Below are 20,235 nucleotides of genomic sequence, written 5' to 3'. Positions count from 1 at the left end.
CCATCATCCTAAAGAGCTGCATATCTCCTTCATTTCAACATTTCAACCCCACTGACACAAATCGCACCTCGTAAACCAACGCTTGATAGACCCGCATAGCTAAGCAGTGGTATGTTTTTTCTTTTATTATTGGTGTTTCGAAAACGATAAACCCCCGCCACTAGGAGAAACTATCGGCCAGCAACATCAGCTCCCCAACCAACCACTGCCAATATATCAGCGCCAGGGCTACCCACAGCGTCGTGTGCCAGTCGGCCAGTATATTCAAGGTTGCTTACCTTGAACTGTGCTGAAATATGTGGAACTCTTGGAGCTGCAGCATTTGAATTTGTTCCGTGACCGATTGGACTATTGTTTTTTTTTCTTGTTGTTCCATTGCTTGTAAGCTGCAAAACGTAAGGTGGAGGCGCGCGTGTGTACTCTGCAGAAAACATCGCTTGTTTTGAGCAGAAGCCAAACGAGCAAAATAATCGATGGTAGTCCACCGATGGTGATGTATGTGTGTATAGTATTTTCGGTATGTTTGCTGTTGTTTCGTATATTGATTCTCGGTTCAAACTGTGAACCAGAAATTTACGAACACCACTCCGAAGGTCGTTCTGGCCCATCGATAAACCACAAGCACGTGTCGACGAGCGGAGAGAGAGTACTTGCATCATGCACTTTTACAGCCCTCGAGGTTCATTATAACGTCTGCATGACCAAACACTACAACGACGACGATCCGTGTAATTGTGCCTACCGGGGCACAAGATACGTAGTAATGATTATCCGCCAAACGGAGAAGAGATGGAGATGAGCAAAGCAATAAATTGCTGCCAACTTATTGCAAGGCGCTTCCTTTCCCCTCCCCTCCCCCGGTAGCTCTATACAAAACGCGGAATTCGCTTGCGCAAAGTGCATTCTATCGCAAAATTGCGTTTTTTTCCTCGCAACGGCGGCTTCTGATTTCACCTTTGAATTTTCCTTGATGGTACACAGCTTTGGAAGCAGGAGGTATCTAGTCTGCGATATCCATTGGTGAGCGGAGGATGTTGCTTGTGATATGATCGAAATTCAAACCAAAAACCTTTCCCGTGAATTGAATTTATCCCTGAAAATTTTTGCAGCGTACATGCAGCAGAAAATAAGAAATATCTTTTGTATTTTAATTGAACACATTTTCCAAATATGACACTGAAGGAGTAAAAAACTAGTTTGCATTTGATTCATTTTAGACTAAAACTGCAGGCATAACAAACACATGAGCTCCTTACATACATTTCAGTGAGCATTAATTTTTCACTACACTGTACTATTGGGATCTCGAATAAGGTCTCGTTAGTTTTTCTTGTAGCTTTAGTTGAACAAGAAGTGAAAACATTTCATTACAAAAAAAATTATTTTATTTCCACTCTGGTAAAATGTGTTTTTATGTCGAAATAACATAAACTGAACGATTATAATTATATTTTTTATTATTTAGAATTTATTATTATTTTATAATTATATTTATTATTATTTAGTTTATTATCTTGTTTTTTTTACATTTGCCTGTTTGTTTTGTTTTAAAAAGTATATAACCTGAAATTACGAACAGCATGCATTTATACTGATGAACGAAACAATGTTGCATGTGGATGACCGATATAACATGTCAGTAGAAAAATCAACTCTTCAATAGAATTATTTTACGCATTGGATTACTCTCGGCCGTATACTAGCCAACTGCATATCGCGAGTCCATGCTTACACATGAAGCATAAACCAAACCCCGAAATCGTCAATTGAAGACAGTCAACAGTTTACAATTATTTCATAGTTTGTTTGAAAAATGTTTAGTTTTTTTTGGTGATGCGTAGAAATATTTCCAAATATATTCGATTGATGCAAATATCTTTGCGATCTATCAAGAAATTGTCGAGTTATATGCATTCAAAATCTTTCATCATTTCGTACATGTTCAGTGTTTAGACTTTTATTTTTGTGCCGAAACCAAAGACAATACGAATACTCACTACAGTCAACTCTCTCTAATTCAAAAGACCATCGAGTTAGGGAGGTATCGGGTCGGGTTATGGAGAGAAGAATGCTTGTGAAATCAATCGCAGGTGCCATGAAATCCATCGAGTTAGGGGAAATAACGAGATACTTTTAATTCTTCATAGATCATTCATAGATTCGACAAAAATCAATTTGGCAAAGTTCGATTCTTTGGTACCGATTTAATCAGTGGATCGATCCCTACGATCGATCCCTGTCGATTCGACAAGATCTATCTTTTTATAAAGATCGCCCAACACGACCGACCACATTATTGATGTAGGACTATTATTTAATCAATTTGCTTGTGTGATGAACGGTGGTTCGGGTATTATTTGAGAATGCATCAACATTATATAAATAATTCTTCAGTAGAAAGCGTTGGTGGCCCTGAAAAGAAGCGGAGGGTTGTGTGGGTTTGTGAAAGTAGTTTTTTTATCTCATTTATTTTTTTATTAGGCTCATCAGCATTTTAGATGTAACAGAGCCGGGTTTTAATCGTGTACATGTACATATGTTTATGTTTCTATAAATTGTAAATTACACAGTAGTTAGTAATAGCCATTTAGGCGTTAAGTTTTCTGTTCCATTACATTATGGTAAATTACACAGTAGTTTCCATTTAGGCGTAAGGGTATTCTTTCTGTTCATCCATTGTTCAGCAGACCGGACAGCGGAGACAGTTGATATTGATTTTTGTTGAGTTATTTATAGAACAGCAGCCCGATGTGTCTTGCAGAGCAGAGAAATTGTATGGATGAATCGATCTTATTTCGACCGTGGATCGATTTCCATCGCTGATGATGGTTGCGTGGACGTAGTTATTCTATAACAACACAAAGATGGTCAATTGAGGGCCCTGAGTTTGAACTCACGATCGATCGCTTGGTAAGCGAACGCGTAACCAAATGGCTACGAAGACCCCCTATGTGAAAGTAGTTGGAGATGGTTTATTGATGATTCATTACTGCACTTGCAAGAACGCAATACAAGCTAGCCATATTGCGCAATTTGTTCCCTTAAGCGGCCCATAGACGTTCCATATTATTGAGCAATGAGCAAAGATTGTACCGCGTGGAGGCGATATTGAAGATTGTGCAAAATGTTACACAATCACGAACCCAGACGTACAACCACATTGTGCAAGCAGTCCCTGTCGGAATTTCATAAAGTCAACATGTTGTAAAAGATTTATGCTGCGTGATAATTGCCGTGGCCGTTAGTCGTAAAAAAGGAATGAAAACGCCTCTCTGATTTAGGATATATTATGTAAAAAAACCTCATCTTTTAAGAAAAAATATTTAAAAAAAGTCCAAAGTCATGTAGACAGTAAAAATCAAATACAGTCAATAATTACAAAAACAAAATCTAATTTCTTCGCAAGTGTAAAGACTAGCTAATTGGCTTCAATTTGATATATCGATCATCTGAATCGGTCCAGTAGTTCAGAAGTTATGAATGTTTGAAAAAAAGTCATTTTTGGAAAAATAGCGGAAAAATTGATTTTTCGGATCACCCTAAAATGGAAATGGGCAACCTAATAAAAAATAGAAAAGTACGGGTCTAATATTTTGCTACAAAAATACCAAACCACCACTTCTGGCGAAAAACCGAGCACTACTATATCGGTTTAGCATGGAATGGGTGATATAATATGAGTGACGATTTTTGACAAAAAAATTTTTTCGAGATGACACTAGATCTCGACGTTTCTTGCAATTTGAAGATATTTGGCATCAATTTTTTTTTTCGAAAACCCCGGTTTTCTTTACTCCTCCCCCCTTGGGTGATTTTTTGGTTTTCAAAAAACTCAAACTTTGACCGCTGTGCGACACTAGTAAATAAAGTCCGATTGAGCTGATATTTTGCATGGGGTAGTTTTTCGTGGTAGTTTCTCGTTGCAAATTCGAAATGGCCATTTTGATTGACACCCTACTGACATAGACGAACAATTATTTTGCACAAATCAGAATATTGAGCAATCATATTGAACGTCTATGGGTCGCTTTATGTTTCCCTTATGTCATGTCACGCTGATTTCGTACCTCCAGCACCATTATTAAACATTACGTAACCACTTCAATATTATTTTGTCAACACATGGAAACAACAACAATGTATGCGTGTGATGCAGAAATACAGAAAAACTCTCCTCCAGACGGCATGAAAAACGACGCGGTACGTCAACCGAATAAAATGCGTTGAATCGCACGAGAGCAATTGCAATATTTGCTCCCTCCACATTCTCTGTAGAACGATTACTGCATTTGTATTTGATGCGGATTGCGCCATCAACTTCAATTTTTTTATATTATAGCAGCCATACCATGCCAAACCGATATAGTGATTCTCAGATTTTCATTAAAATTGGTATTTTTATTCCTTATCGCAACATACTAAACCGGTTGTTTTTTATTTTTTTCATTAGGGTGCCCATTTCTATTTTGAAGAGGTCCGAAAAATCTTTTTTTTTTTTCAAAAATGCATACTTTTGAACCACTCGAACGATTCAGATAATCGACATATCAAAATGAAGCCAATTAGTTAATATTTTTTTAAATATTACGAGACTAAAAGTCATATTTTTTCTTGAAAGCTGAAGTTTTTTAATTTTTTTTTGAATAAGGTGTCCTTCTTTGAAAAAATCATAACTTCCGAACTGGGCAGTTTCAGATGACAGAACAGCATATTTTGATATTTTTTAAAAATTTTTTAAAAATATTTTTCCAGTCATTTTTGGAAAAAAGGTGGATAAAAATGATTTTCGGACCCCCCTAAAATGGAAATGAGCACCCTAATGAAAACATGAAAAATACGGGTCTAAAATTTTACGATAATGAATAAAAACTACCACTTTGAATGAAAATCTGAGAACCACTATATCGGTTTGGCATAGAATGGCTGATATACGCTCTAAACTTGTAAGTTCATTCTCCTCTCAATATTGTACCTTCTTGTTTTCCTTTGTTCACGGAGACTCTAAATCTTGCGATTCATTTGTCTCCGAAGTTATTGTACCTCGCTGACACATTTGTTGCTCGTTTTTGACAGCACGGATAGGCAAATGTACGGGAAAATTACAATGTTCCAATATTTGTCAATTGAAACCATTTGTTGAATAGGGTATGCTAACCATCAAAATCCGTTTGCAGAAAAAAATTGCTCATGAGAACGTCATCTGTCTTCTGATTTGGCACCTTTACTGAAGGACTTTTTTTTGTGTTGTCCAATAATTGGACAAAAACTTCGTCGGAGTTCGCATATCAATTTAACAAAAAACTTGAATATTATTTTTCTTAATTGAAATATAATATTAGGTTGGGGAAACAGTTATCCATTATTTTCTTAGTAGTACAGGGAAACTTCGATATAACGTACCCTCGATATAACGTCACTCGATATAACGTACATTTTACCTCGACACATTTCCAAAGTGTAAAGGACATTTTTCTTCAATTTTTTTTTCTGATAAAACAATGAATTATCTGTATTGTGATGCTAAAACAAGTTTTGTACCTTCAATCAATCCCGGAATACAGCTGGTTTTGTGATTCCGGATTCTAAATGAATCAGGCTTTAATCAACAGTATGGGAACATGGGAAAGGAAGGGGGAAACATCATGAGACAGGCTGGCTTCGTCTTCTGATTGAAGTTATTCATTAAATGTACTAAAACAGCTACACAATCATGTTTATAGACTACGTTTGTGAGTACTTTATTATGCTTCGATACAACGTACAATTTTGAAAGTGAAATGTACGTTATATCGAAGTTTACCTGTAGTAGGTTTTAGTGATCAATATCTCGCGTAATACCGAGCATACAATTTCAAGTTTAGGCTCGTTGTAAAGGTGACATTCCACACTCAAAAAAATCTTTTTTGTGTTTTGTTTGTTCCATTCAGTTGTGAGTTACAGGGTGTTAACTGTGGAGGTCAACAAAGAGAAACATTCAGTACATTTTACACTTTTTCTTTTATAAAGGCAAAAATGCAAGCCTGGTCGCTGGAATTATGAAGGGTGTTAATGGTGCAATGGTTACAACAGTAAAAAACGTGCAATTTGATTTTTTTTTAATATATTTTTTTTCAATTTTTTTCAATTTTTTTTAATGCAATACATCAAATTCAGATCTCTACAGTCAACAAAAGGAACGTTTGAAGCTAGATTGACCAGAAATGTCTAGAATTGGCCAGCAAAATAGCGCATTGTGTTCCATCAGGACAATGCAAGGCCACACAATTCCGAGAGCTTGATTGGGATGGCACCACGCGATTATCACCTTTTTCTCTCACTGCTAAATTTCCAGAGTGATAAGAAATTGGGATCAACAGAAGATTGTAAAAATCTATTGCTGGAGTTTTTCGCCGATAAGGACCAAGACTTCTATGATAGGGACTTCATAAAGCTACCTTTAGAATGGCAACATATTTTACAATAAAACGGTCCATTTTTTGAACCAAATCGGACAATCCGATGCATATTAAAAATAGTTTTGAATTTCACCCAAAAATAATGGATTACTTTTTCCCAACCTAATATTTGAATGGAAAGTTATGAATTTTTGACAAAAAATCGCTGTTTTAAAAATGCTTTTACAATAATATTCACAACTAAAATTGGTCACACGGTAATGAAATGCTGTTTTTATTTTTGTTGCTTTTAGGGTAGGCAACACAGAAATATGTTTTTTAAAGTACCGAAGAAGGCGTGAATCGTTCCAGCAAAAACCTTCCATACCTTTCCCAAATATTAACTTACCGCTTTTCCCAACCAATCGGGGTTTGTAGTTTTGCGTGACAATGTAGTGATAAGTCTTTTTCTCGATATTAGCAAAGTTTCAGCAAATGTTTCATCAATTTTCACTAGCAATAGCCTATTTTTCGTGTCAGTTGTGCTGACCTAGGTTTACCTTTATAGTTCGTCTACGACAGTCTGGGTCAAATTGAAAACGTTTCACAGTACTTGTATTTAATTGGAGCACATCTTGTACTTGTTCAGCTCACAAGAGTCGCTCATTCGTGTTCAAATTTGTAAATTCACTCGGTTCTGTGACCCAAAAGAAGCGTGCGAAATGTGAACCGCAGAGAGAGAAAATCATTGAAATAAACTTTTATTCACTTTGATGTTGCTCTGCATAAGCCGATTCGTCAAGGTAAGTTGGTAACAGCACATTTTATGTTGTTTTCATTGGCATTGCCTGTATACAGCAGTAGAGGTGACTAGCCAGATCCCATGTACGGTCGTTCGAAGCAGTAGACCAGCTCTGGACGGAATCGATTCGGTCGCGATTAATTAACCGGACCCCGGACCACCACTCTCGAACAGTGTTCGTATAGTCCGTTATGGAAAATTACATAATTTGAAATTGGTTCGGTCTGTTCACCTATGCTTTTGTTGCAGTTTCTCAGTTTAGCTGGCATTTGAAGCGGTCGAGTTGAAAATCATCACTTCTTCTGTTGATTTAACAGCACTGCGATCTTTCTAACCAACATTTAAATAGTACGCTTCCAGTTCGCACTCCCTTCTTTCATACGCCCGCTGCACAATGTTTTTAAATGCAAAAAACTAGTTCGTGAATACTTTCGAAACAGTCCTTGTCAAATAAAAACTGGCCGACACAAAAATGCTCTTGCATAAATTCTAAACGAGCACAATAGCGGCATTTTTCCTCCTCCGCCACCACCTGAGTGAGAGGGCCGCGTGAAAAGTGTAAGGGACTGAGCCTCCCGACAAGGAGAACCACTATTATAATTAAACTAAACTCTCTGCCAACGGCAGCAACTTTATAGCCTTTGAATCTCAATTTTTGTTCCATTCCCCTTGCTTGACTGGCTGGCTGTATGATGAATTTCATCATGATGTACGCAGCAAGGCTGGCTGCAAGTTCGAGATGGCGTTTTCTAAACGTCGTCCTGTGTGCTGATAAAATGTGGAAATGAGTGTGACATTTGAGAAGAACAATACGTTCAGTATTTCGACCAGAGGAGGAGGAGTCGCATGCACACAGCACACAGGTTGGTTCTTCAAAGTGCGGCTTGACTTGTGTTTATTCACATTTGCAAAGGTCAGGGACGAATGAGTCATTCCAAGAACTCTCTTGCGATTCGCGTTCAGAACGGCGGCTTGAAGTCATTACCCGCTGTATATCTCGACACCTATGGAAGCACATCCTGGATAAAAGGCACAGACTCACAGAGGTATTGATGCTGCGCTGCTCACTGGTGTTGTATTACCAAATCCTGCCCATTCGTGGCGCAGTCTGTGATTCATCGTTTTCCTGCAAGACTAGGGCTGACGAGCTTGCTGTTACTTTTTAAATGTCAGTTGATATTTTGATCATTTGCTGCGAAAGGTTGCTGAAAAGAAAGAGAGGGAGCTAGGCGGTGTAGAGAGTATGACGTTATTGTTCAGAACATGGGATGATGGGATGTTGTTTTTGCAGCGCATATATCTAAGCGGGATATAAAAAAATCAGAGCATATTTCATCGTAAAAAATATATTACAAATATATTTTTGACGTGGGACTACGTCTAACCGGAATATATGGGGGTAAATCGAAACCCCAAACACAGAACATGCAGGAAAAAATGCTTATAACTCGAATATCATTGCATCAATTGATAGGAAATATTGTCAAGCGCTTTCTAAATGCCCTAACTGCCCCGTGTTGATTGGCGCGATTTACATTTTCCCCAACACAGACTTCTAAATAAATGTACCTGTGGGAATCCGCTTTGCAAATATACATGCAAGTAGGGGGTATTTTTGTCCCCAACGAGCTGTGTTTCCCTAACACGGACTTCAAAATCAATGTGCCTGAGGCAATCCGCTTTGCCAATACATGCAATTCGGGTGTATTTTTGTTTCCACCGAGCTGTGTTTCCCTAACACGGACTCCTAAATCAATATGCCTGAGGGAATCCGCTTTGCAGATATATGCAAGTTGATGGAACTTTTGTTATAAATATAACCCACCCATATTTTTCTCCAATTTTTGCTGATTTCGACGAATAATAGTTTCTAGCCGTTCGATCTTTTTTTTTAAACGTTCGTCGTCCAACGCGACGTTTCTGAGTTTCTTGCGTGGCCCAACTTGCGGATAAATCATTATTTGAAGATCAAACTGAGCTAGTAGACACTTTTACATCATCTAGCAATATTTTCTTTTAATTTGAAAACGAATTGACTACAATAACACATGCTATAGTTATATTATATTGAATCCACAAAAAAACTGCAGTACAAACAATCCGTACTATAAATTAATAAAGAGTATAGTGAAAACATTATAATAATATGGTTATGATTTTATTATTTTTGTACATATCCTAAATTTATATTTAGGTGCCACTTCTATCAAATTCCTTTGAAAACCCCTATTCAATTTGGACGAGAAAAGTGTCACCCATATATGAGTGACGGGGCGATGAACATGTTGAAGAAAATTATAGGTAAATGAATTTTCTAGCAAAAGTCGTCAACAACATGTCAAATGTCTACTTCTATGACCACGAAAATTTTTAAAATAAAATCGTCGTTAAAGTTTTTGAGGTGTTCAAGCTAAGGAGAACCTTTTATACGATTTTTGAAAAATTGCGGCTATTCTTCATAGCAAATTGATTTTTTTTTCATTATTTAAAAAATACGACTTGATATTAAAATTTTATATAGTTCAATAACGAAATGAAAAAAAACATATCTGAATATTAAAAAAAAAACAATAAAATACCGTCCTGAATTATTGACATGTCATGAGAAAAATTCTGTACTTTACAACAAAATATAAACAGAGTCTTTCGTTAACCCTCTAAAATACAAATTTTCTATACGTCTAAAAAAACCCATTGGGGGTCTCCGTAGCCACATTGGTTGCGCGTTCGCTTAGTAAGCGATCGATCGTGAGTTCAAAACTCAGGACCCTCATTGACCATCTTTGTGTTGTTACAGAATAGCTACGTCCACGCAGCAATTATCAGCGATGGAGATCGATCCACGGTCGAAATAAGATCGATTCATCCATACAACTGCTCTGCTCTGCAAGACACATCGGGCTGCTGTTCTATAAATAACTCAACAATGATCAATCAACTGTCTCCGCTGTCCGGTGGTCCAACTTGGATAATGGAAGAACAGAAAGAATACTCTTACGCCTAAATGGCTACTGTGTGAATGTACCATATGTAATTGGTAAAGAAGGAATACTGGCGAACGGCAACTGTGTAATGTGCTAATTATAGATATGATAATCATGTGACATGTACACGATTAAAATTCGGCTCTGCTACAGCTGAAATGCTAATGAGCCTTAAATAAATAAATGGGATAAAAAAAAACCATTGCACTTTTATCTCGAATGACGTGGAGTGAAGCTTGAAGAGTTGATTTGTTCATGAATTTCCTCGAAATTTCATTAACAAAAAGCTCTCACAATCGTATTTAATTTTAAACCTCTCTCGCACATTTTTCTACAGATCGGGGAAAACTAGTCGAAAGAACAGAGCGCATCAAGAGTCAATCCTTGTCTGTCCGTCGCCTTCAGGTGAGAAACTGGGGGGCTGATAGAGGGATAATGAAATCAGTTTGACATTCAAATGAATTTTTATCGCTTTTCTCGACGACCCTTTTCCAATGACTGCCAATCTGTCGCTCTGAATTTCCATTTCGTGTCCACGCCACTGCTAAGACAGGCTTTTTCGAATACATTAACAACGAGCTAAATGGGTGTTTTGATGCCGCAATCCGCCGCCGACCATCGTGATAAAAAAGTGCTGTTATATTGTCGAAGGGATGTTTTTTATAAAGGCCATTCTCAAGTACAAATGAAAATACACTCTCTGTGGCAAAATAAACTGAAATCGCCTGCTACATATAAAATCCTTAACGCTATATTTTGAAAAGTGGTCAGTTCATGCCATGCGAACTGTTAATGTTTGGTGACATTTCGTTCAGTGGAAGTCGAAAAATGTTGTGCCTCGTTCAAAATTGTTTGTAGTTCGACTATACTGGAAAGTAGTTGTGGAGGGCGATAATGGATAATGATGATCAAGGTAAAGCTCTATACACTAACTTTAGTAAGGGTTTCGATCGTGTGGATATACCATTACTCCTCCTTAAATTAAAAAAAAAACAGGAAGTGGGTTATATCTATGGTATGACCGCAAGGGTGACGTAGGACTATCGTTGATTTAGAGATCATTTGTTTGAAGTTGAATCTAAATCCATTCTGAATGTATGAATAAATGAATATTTGGGGGACTTCGAAAAGGAGAGCGTTACGTTGGAGGCACAGGGTTTTATGCATCCAATATAGGATACGTAAAACCTTGTTCTGAAGAATAATCGTCAGAAGCTTTCCTGCTAACTGTACTTGATTAACAAATCACAAACCCAAATGTATTATATGGATATTTTATGGATAGAAAACATTTGAATAAACTCTTTCACATGAATGTATTTTTAAATTCCCAGAGGAACTGGCAGATTATTTTCCGGATCTTTCTCGATGCTGAATGGCATCCAAACGGAAAAAATCTTGCGCGTGTATGTGTCGATCCTTCGCCGTCTTCCTCCTTCAGCACGTTAGGCAACGATGTTGTCTTGTCGGAGATCACGAAAAATGAATGTGTCTCACCACCAGAATATCGCTTAAGTATGCTTTTTGTGTGTGATTGAATCGAGAGAAGGTGTGGTTTACGATGGCAATTTGGAAGGCAAATTAGAGGGGAATGAACTTTCTGAGCTCGGAACTTTCGGCGACTGAGCAATAATCGATTGCGGGCGCATACAATATTGGATACGGAAATGTCCTACTGATGAGGAAGAATAATCTTCAGAAGCTTTCCTGCTAATTACACTTGGTTGAAAAATTACAAAATCAAATGTGTTTGATCGCTGTGTTATATGGTTAGAAAACATTAAAATAAACCTTTTCACATGAATGTATTTTTAAATTCCCAGAGGAACTGGCAGATTATTTTCCAGAAATGATTAGATCCTTCCGGAACTTTCTCGATGCTGAATGGCATCCAAACGGAAAGAATTCCGCGCGTGTATGTGTGTGTAGCGATGTCTTCCCGGGGAACCGTTTGTGGCATCACTCTCCTCCTGATGGATTCCCTTCTGGCCTTAGGTGCACAAACAGGCACTTGGTGACACCGTTCATCAGCGCTTTCATGATAAACGAAATTAGCTTCACCACAACAGCGACAACATGCTCCAATCGCTGTTCAATTAGAACTGAGTGGATTTCCGAGCGGCACTCGCTTATATACCGATTGGTGATTTCAATAGCCTGTTTTGAAAGCAATTTTAAGACTATTGAAACAAGTTTTTGGATCAAAAAGCAACAAGTATAGAACGCGTAGACATTTTATCTTTCGAATGAAGTGTTTATCATACCATTTCGTTCAGTTGTTTAGGAGCTATTAACGCTCAAAATCTCGGTCTCCGGCGTAACGCTTTCGTTTTAGAGACTTTGGTTTTACACCCCGGTATAGAAATGAAAGACGTAGTCCTACGTCAAAAAATAAGGATAGAAGTTAAGTTATGAAAATATAATTGACAAGCCGTACACTACTAGTAAGATTCAATGTAAAATTTTCAAAACCAATATTTGTTAAATCTGGAATACCTCAAGGCTCTCAGTTTTATTATGTTTGCGTCTTTCTTAAACGTTCAATAATTTTTTACAATCTTCTCTTGATTCCAATTTCTTATCATTTTTGACGTAGGACTACGTCTTTCATTTCTGTACCGGGGTGTATGTTCAAAGTTTCGAAAACGAGAGAGTGACGCTGGACTGCAACGTTTTGAACGTTGATACCTTTTTACCGGCTGAATGGAGTGGTATAACAATCACTTCATTCAAAAGATAATATGTCAACGAATTATATGATTGTCACTTGTTGGTCCAAAAAATCGTTTCAATAGCTTGAAAATTGCTTTGAAAGCAAGCTATTGAAATCATAACAATCTAACTTATTGATGGTGATAGTGATTGGTGATCGCAATGTGTTCCCGAACAAGGACGCAAAATCTAGGCACCTGGAGAAACCGTCATAGCGCAAACATTCAAGCTGTGATTTATTTTGCTCGCTTGCATGAGTGTTAGCGGACACACGCAAGGCGTGAGTCGATATATCACGATAAAGACGGAATGAATTTTATGCAAGATAATAAGACTTTGTTTCGTTTTCACCATGAAATGGCGCTCTCAGTTTTTATTCTGCGTATGGAGTGATCATGAAAAATCTCGTGTTAACAAAAATGAATCATGTTTCAAACATCTTCAGTTGCTTTTACAAGGCCACTCAAATTCCATCGGTTCGTTTCGGGACCACTAATAAGTACGAAAGAGTTGAATTTCATGTTAATAACAATTCCATACCCACACACTTATAAGAAAAACTTTCAGCAATCTTTCAAAACATTCATTCATTCATGCATTAAGAATTGATTCAGATCCAATTTCAAATAAATGATTACCGAGCCAATGGTAGTCCTACGTCTACCTTGCGGTTATATCACATATATAACCCACTTCTTGTTTTTTCTGAGTATAATCAGAACAAAACTAAGCTTTGAAATCAGTTCAGCAACGATACTATGAACGCTATTTTGAGATCAAAGGATTTGGCCAAACATCGTGGTGACAGCTCGAAAATTATTGAAAAAATGATAGTATGCAATCTAGATTCAAAAAAGTATGTATAAGCATTATCAAACACATGAATGATTTGCAAATGTAAATGTAGTATTTGTAGTAAATAAATGAGTATTTTTTTTAAATGTTAATAAATCTTTTTTTTTCTCTACAACGAATATTTTCGATGGTACAGATTTTTGCCTGTAACCAGTATTGCCACATTCAAATCTGTACCAGAGGGGTCAATAATCTTTCTCATCTGTACTTTTTTTTCAAAAATCTGTACCATAGAAAATATTCGTTGTAGAGAAAAAATAAATTATTAGCATTAAAAAAATATCATGTATCTACTACAAATACTACATTTACATTTGCAAATCATTCATGTGTTTGATTATGCTTATACATACTTTTTTTTGCATATCATTTTTTCAAATTTTCGAGCTGCCACCACAATGTTTGACCAAATCCTTTGATCTCAAAATAGCGTTCATCGTATCGTTGCTGAGCCGATTTCAAAGCTTATTTTTGTTCGGATTATAATCAGAAAAAATTGCCCAACAGTTGCCGAGGAGTGAGGCATACACAGAACGTTACGAACAAGGCATCGAAGCCGAAAGGCGAGCGAACCGTCAATTCTTTTTAGGCATCCAATTTTTGTCCACCAACCCTGCACATGCTCGTTTCCTGAAATTGTGATTTCCTTACAAAGTAATTTTATCTTTCGGCTACAAAATTAATTCTCCACATCTTGGACATTCCCATTGTAGAATCCTGGAAACGCTTCTAACACAACGTTGAAGCTAGTTAAATTGAAAAGGTTTCTGGGATTTAACATTCGTAGACTTGAGCGTCGAATCATCAAAGTCCAATTTTTTTCCCATTTGTTTGATCAGCTCCACAAAAAAACTGCGACAAATATCCTTTGAAATAATCTACGTTTCGCTGTCCATTGTTCTGAAAATTTCTTCTGCTGCTATTCCAACTTAAAATTCTTGTCGCTTTTCAAATGATCTTCCTGTTTAATAGTATTGGACATTGAAATAACGTAAGATTCCTCGCAGATATTAGTGAGAAAGATCAAATAAAAATCTTTTAACTTTTCATGTAGCATCATGTATTCAGGTTTTTCAGCTTGGAACAAACAATTCAATCTATTGATCTGGGGCAAAACATACGTCGCACCGTCCGACGCGAATTCTTTCAGACGATCCTTGTAAGGAATTTCGTGCTTATGAAACTGATCAATCATTGCATTGTAAATGCTTTTATGATCAGCAGCACCTAGCGATACTACGGTCTAAAAATCGTCATGTGCCTCAATGTTGCTTTGTTCAAATGAAAGAAAATTGCACAAATGGAAAAAATCTGTTCTAATCTGTACTTTTTTGACAAAAATCTGTACTCTACCGTACAGAATCTGTACCGAAAATAACGAAACAATCTGTAACATTCCAGATAAATCTGAACGTGTGGCAACACTGCCTGTAACTCACAACTGAATGGAACAAACAAATAAACAACAAAAGAATTTTTTTAGTGTGAAATGCCACCTTTACAACGTGCCTGAACTTGAAATTGTATGATCGATATTAAGCGAGATATTGATCACTGAAGCTAGCCAACGAGAAAATAGTGGAGGCGATCTGGCGTAGTGGTAACATCCATGCCTCTCACGCTAAAGGTCACGAGTTCAACTCTCACTCCCGACATTCTTCCAAAAAATGGAAGTAAAAAGTGACGAACCAGCCAAATGAGTTGAAAGTCACTATAATACAGATAAAAAAAAAAAAAAAAACGAGAAAATAGTGGATAACTTTTTCCCCAACCTAATATAACAAATAAGATATCGTATTAGAAAATTGAACAAGAAATGCAAGATTTAATGTTGGTTTCCAGTATAATGATTGGTTTTAATCATGAGTTCTGAATGTGAAGCAGTTCAATGAAAATAAGATCTACCGAAAACGAATGCTATCATTCTGCTCAAACCTCATTTTTTTACATAGTTTCGAAAATTTTTAGATCCGCATTTCTCTTTATCTAGTCTTTTGAGTCCTATATATTTTTTGAATATTTTTATGAAAATTATACACTTTTTTGCTAATTCTGTCGATTACACCCATTTCTGGCATTTAAGTGAATTTTCCACGAAATAAAACGGGTGGGTAATGTCGGGGATATATAACCGGAGGGACGTAGAACTACACCAAAGGCTGTCAATTTAAATGCAATATTTTATTTTTAATTGTTCAAGTTTGCCAAACGTCAAGTTCTATTCAACGAATGCACATTTTATTGCACAAAATGTTTCCACTGCGCGGCGCAATATTCCCAAAATAACTCTCAGCTTTAACACATGGTGTTAGCTGATCGCTATCTAGAGTGTAACTAACATGATAGACCAGCAAATTGACGCTTTGACGACATTGAGCTTCGTTTTTCGAGTTTGGGGAGCGGCAATGTTGAATTTGGAGTAAACTTCTTTGAACAATAAGATCGTTTAAAATTGAATGCTCACTACCATCCCCTCGATTGGCAAATTGAAACATAGAAAAGTCATAAAAAATATTTTTTTTTCGCCATTTAAAAACATTAATCTAATTGATTTTTCCGAGTTTATTTCTCTCAAATATTGGCCATAACAAGGATTTCATTTTATTTTAGGGTTGCTTACCCACGAAGATTTTGGATATCACGAAAAGACTAGAGGAGCAGCACTGTGATTGCAAACTATGGGAGAAAGATAATTGGATTGCTAGTCTAAAGAGTTTTCATGATGTTTTTGCTAGAGAATCGCTGCATCTTCTGTTTCACTCTTCTTGTTTTGTGCGCACTTTATAATAGTGAAATGTTATATTTTTTTGTGTACGCATTAGTTTCCTCCAGAGTACAGAGCATTTATTCTTTCTACACCGATTTAATAATGATTTCAATCCATGATCTAGCTTATTTTGAGAAATAACGTTCAAGCGCTTCGGTTGAAGTCGTTCGAATGGTCTGAATGTGATGAAAAATTCTATTCAATTTTGTCTTACTTTTGGGAAAAGAGACAAGTCACAGGATACCGAATCTGATGAATGCGGCGGATGATTTGGGACTCAGACGCAATTTACATATTTTTTGAAGAAGTAACACATTTTGATTCGATATCGATTGTTGATCATTATATTCACATTATAATGTATTCACATTATAAACAGTACAACCAAAATCCAGAAATATTAAGGACTAACAATCACGCTTTTCCAAGAAATTTGAAAAAAAAACTCATTTTATTCAAACGGTTTGATCATCAACCAAAATCAGTTCTTATGTCATGCTCCATATTTTTATCATAAAAAGAACATTTTAATGGATAAGTGACTAGTTATTCGCCAGATGGATTCCAAATATAGAACAATTAACAGAAAGGGTATCAGATAAATTATCTCACGTGGATTTATCAGATACCCTTCCTTTTCATTTTGCTACACTTCAGAGTATCTCGATGGCTTTCCAATCGCTGTATTTTTTCCGTGCTGGATCGCGATTAATTCAGCCTTAGGCCAAAGGTCGAATCCAAATTACATGATTCGTTTCCTCGTTCGCAGCAAAATGACCATAGTGACTAGCATCACATTTCGTGACTGCTACCGCGTCGAACTGGCTGACATTTCGTCTGGTTGAACTTTGGTCAGTTGCAGCATAGCACGGGGTCTAAATCATCCATAGATTTTAGCACATCGATTTCGTTTCGTTTGCCACACTTCGAAGCCGCTTATCTTCGTGTATCTCACGCGAACTGGAAGCTATAGTTCGAGACGCGGAAGATTTGCACCGATCGGGGGCGGTTCTCGTTAGAAACCACTTAAGGGTTCATCAAAACGTGCCAATTAAGTTTCACCACGAACAGTCTATATGTGCTATAATTACAAGCAGCAGAAACAATGAGGTGTGTATGTTCGTGATATCATCAGAGCAAGTATAGTTGTGCACAGCAGACTGGCGGGCGTGAATATCACCTACTGTTCGCTTTGCATTTAATGCTGTTATTGTCATTATTTCTTCCATTTAGTGTGCCAAGTGTGATACGATGCGTGAAACTTAGGCATTTTCCATCAACTTGTCGATGGTTCGACCCACCGCCAATCAACGTGAAGCAGTGTATTTTTTTCTCGCAACGTGTAATTGGAATCAGCAAAGTCATTAGCTGTCACAAATGTGTTATGACGAATGAATTTGACCAGTTTTCGAGTGAATAGAAATAATCTCGCTCTTCGCAAGTGCCATTTACCTGTTTATTATACCTTCAACCGCATCGTGTAAATAACGGCGAAAATAGATCAAAATGCAGTGATCAGGTTTCCAACAGTTTCACCTGCGCTACGCGATGATCATGCGACACTAGCAGAGTGGAAAGTCGCCACTCCCCGGAAGATACAACTCGGACAAGAAAGCCGCATGAAGCGTGACGAGGAACGTGCCCGCAAGATGTGGAGAGATATCAGTGTGGCTGCAATGCAGCAGCACAGTTCCAACTCTCTGCATCACCATCCGCATTACAATGGAAACGGCCCTGGGCCTGGGAATCCACATAATCCCCACTGGAACCAGCCGGGTTACCGGAACTCGTACAGTTTACCTCACCCAAGCCAAAACGGTGGCCAGAATGGACGCTACCAGCAGCATTACGAGATCAAGCCACTCTCGCAGTCTCCGTCGTTCCAAGAGATTTCACACGCGAACCAGAACGGAAGTTCCTCGTATCCTATGAAGCCGCGACCCATGTCGATGTACGAGATGGGCAATGGGAAACCTGGCCAGCAGCAGCAGCTACACTCGCTACCTCCCAACTTTGTGCCACATCAAAACAAATCCAACGGTCGGTCACCGATGTCAAAACAGCAACAACAGCAACCAAATGGCCTACGACAACAGCCGGAAGAGTTGGTAAGTGTTCAATAACGTTCCCCAGGAATGATTAATTGGATGATGAGTGACGTATATATGTGGGGGGTGCCCAACCCATCTCATTTGATGTTTCTTGTGCGACGCGGATGATCGATGATGGCGGAATTTTACAGTCATAACACATAATGGATTGCCGGATTTTAAAAGCCTCAGACTCCGCTCGGTGGGTGTGATGTGGGGCTAATTACCTGCCTTGAATAGTCTACTCCGGGCCCAGAGAGTAGCAGATAGGCGTGCAGAATGTTGGCAAGAAGATGAGTAATCGTCGCATTGTTGGGGGTTATTTTTTTCTCGACTCAAATGTGTTGTTTCTCCTTCTAGCACAAAACTAGCCATTTTTCACAGTATCACGAATATCGAAATCAGAGCTGTTCAGTATTCTTTCAGCTATGATTCAGTGGATTCGTCAAATTTCTATGAACGATATGAAATGTGGAGATTTGAGGGTGCAATAAATGATTCTATGTTGGTTAGATACTCCTCCCCCTTCTCTAAGGAAGGGCTGCCATAGAAATGAAACACAAATTTCTGCATAACTCGAGAATTAATCGCAAATGAAACCAAATTAGGCATATGGAGGTTTTAGGATGCAATAAATGTTTTTACGGTGGTTTGACACTCCACCCCCTCTCTCTAAAGAGGGGGCTTCCATACAAATGAAACACAAATTTCTACATAACTCGAGAATAAATCAAGCAAAATTAAGCCATATTTGGCATGTGGAGGTTTTAGGGGGCACGAAACGTTTCTATGGTGGTTTGACACACCTACCGCCTCTCTAAGGGCATGGGGGCTGCCATACAATTGAAACACAAACTTCTGCATAACTCGAGATCTAATCAAGCAAATGGAGCCAAAATTGGGATGTGAGGGTTTTTGGGTACGAGAAATGTTTCTATGATGGTATGCCACCCCTTCCTCCTCTGGAAAGGAGAGGGGGGTCCCATAAAAATAATGCACATATTTCAACCAAAACTATTCCAACCAAACATGACAAATTAAAATTTTCGGAAATTCGAAAAAAATAATTCGCACGTGTTCTACAATTACATATTGACAAGCATTGTTAGTCCATTTGATATTTGCGGTAACGAAATTGATTTTCGTTCGAAAGTGGAAATGGATTTTAATGTGATAAAACGCACTCCTATATCGCCTTCTATCTATAAAAATAAAAATGAATTGCCGATTGTGTTGATAAGAGCAAAACTCGAGAAGAGAATTGTCCGATTTTAGTTTAGATTTGTCCATTTCTTCCATGTAACGGAGAAACATTTTATTTGCAAGTGGATGAAAAATCTTGCACGCGAATTGTGTCTGAAAATAATCTGATATTATACTGTCGAGTTCTGTTAGAAGTACTGAAATTTTATAGTAAAAAATTCGAGAGGTAGTATCCAAGACACGACCGCTTAGGACGTAGGGCTTTGCAATCTTTTTTTTGAAGTATGTTGGTTTATCATTTCGGATATCATTCGCGAATACGTCGAACGTTCATAAATAACTCTCTAGTAAAAAGTTCCTGGGACCCTGAAAGGTTTGACGGCTTGCGTGGTTTGTAGAGTCATTTCGAGAAGCAACGATTCTTTCTTGCCTTTGCGAGAACAATACA

At 37.6% G+C, this 20,235-nt stretch overlaps 1 protein-coding gene across 5 annotated transcripts in view; it reads left to right on the top strand.

The window, feature by feature from the left end:
- LOC129780091 (serine/threonine-protein kinase 24) overlaps positions 1–20,235 on the top strand; it is a 242,469-nt gene that overhangs the window by 141,147 nt on the left and 81,087 nt on the right. For 3 of the 5 annotated variants that reach the window (XM_055788008.1, XM_055788009.1, XM_055788010.1), the window contains exon 2: positions 17,728–18,602. The exons of the other annotated variants lie outside the window; for them this stretch is intronic. In XM_055788008.1, coding sequence (XP_055643983.1) covers positions 18,114–18,602 — 489 coding nt within the window. In that variant the 5' untranslated portion in view covers positions 17,728–18,113. The remainder of the gene's footprint in view (positions 1–17,727; positions 18,603–20,235) is intronic. 5 annotated transcript variants of the gene reach the window in all.

This window comes from Toxorhynchites rutilus, chromosome 3 (genome assembly GCF_029784135.1).
Source record: "Toxorhynchites rutilus septentrionalis strain SRP chromosome 3, ASM2978413v1, whole genome shotgun sequence".
NCBI lineage: Eukaryota > Metazoa > Arthropoda > Insecta > Diptera > Culicidae > Toxorhynchites > Toxorhynchites rutilus.
This window is presented reverse-complemented; position numbering and strand designations above follow the sequence as displayed.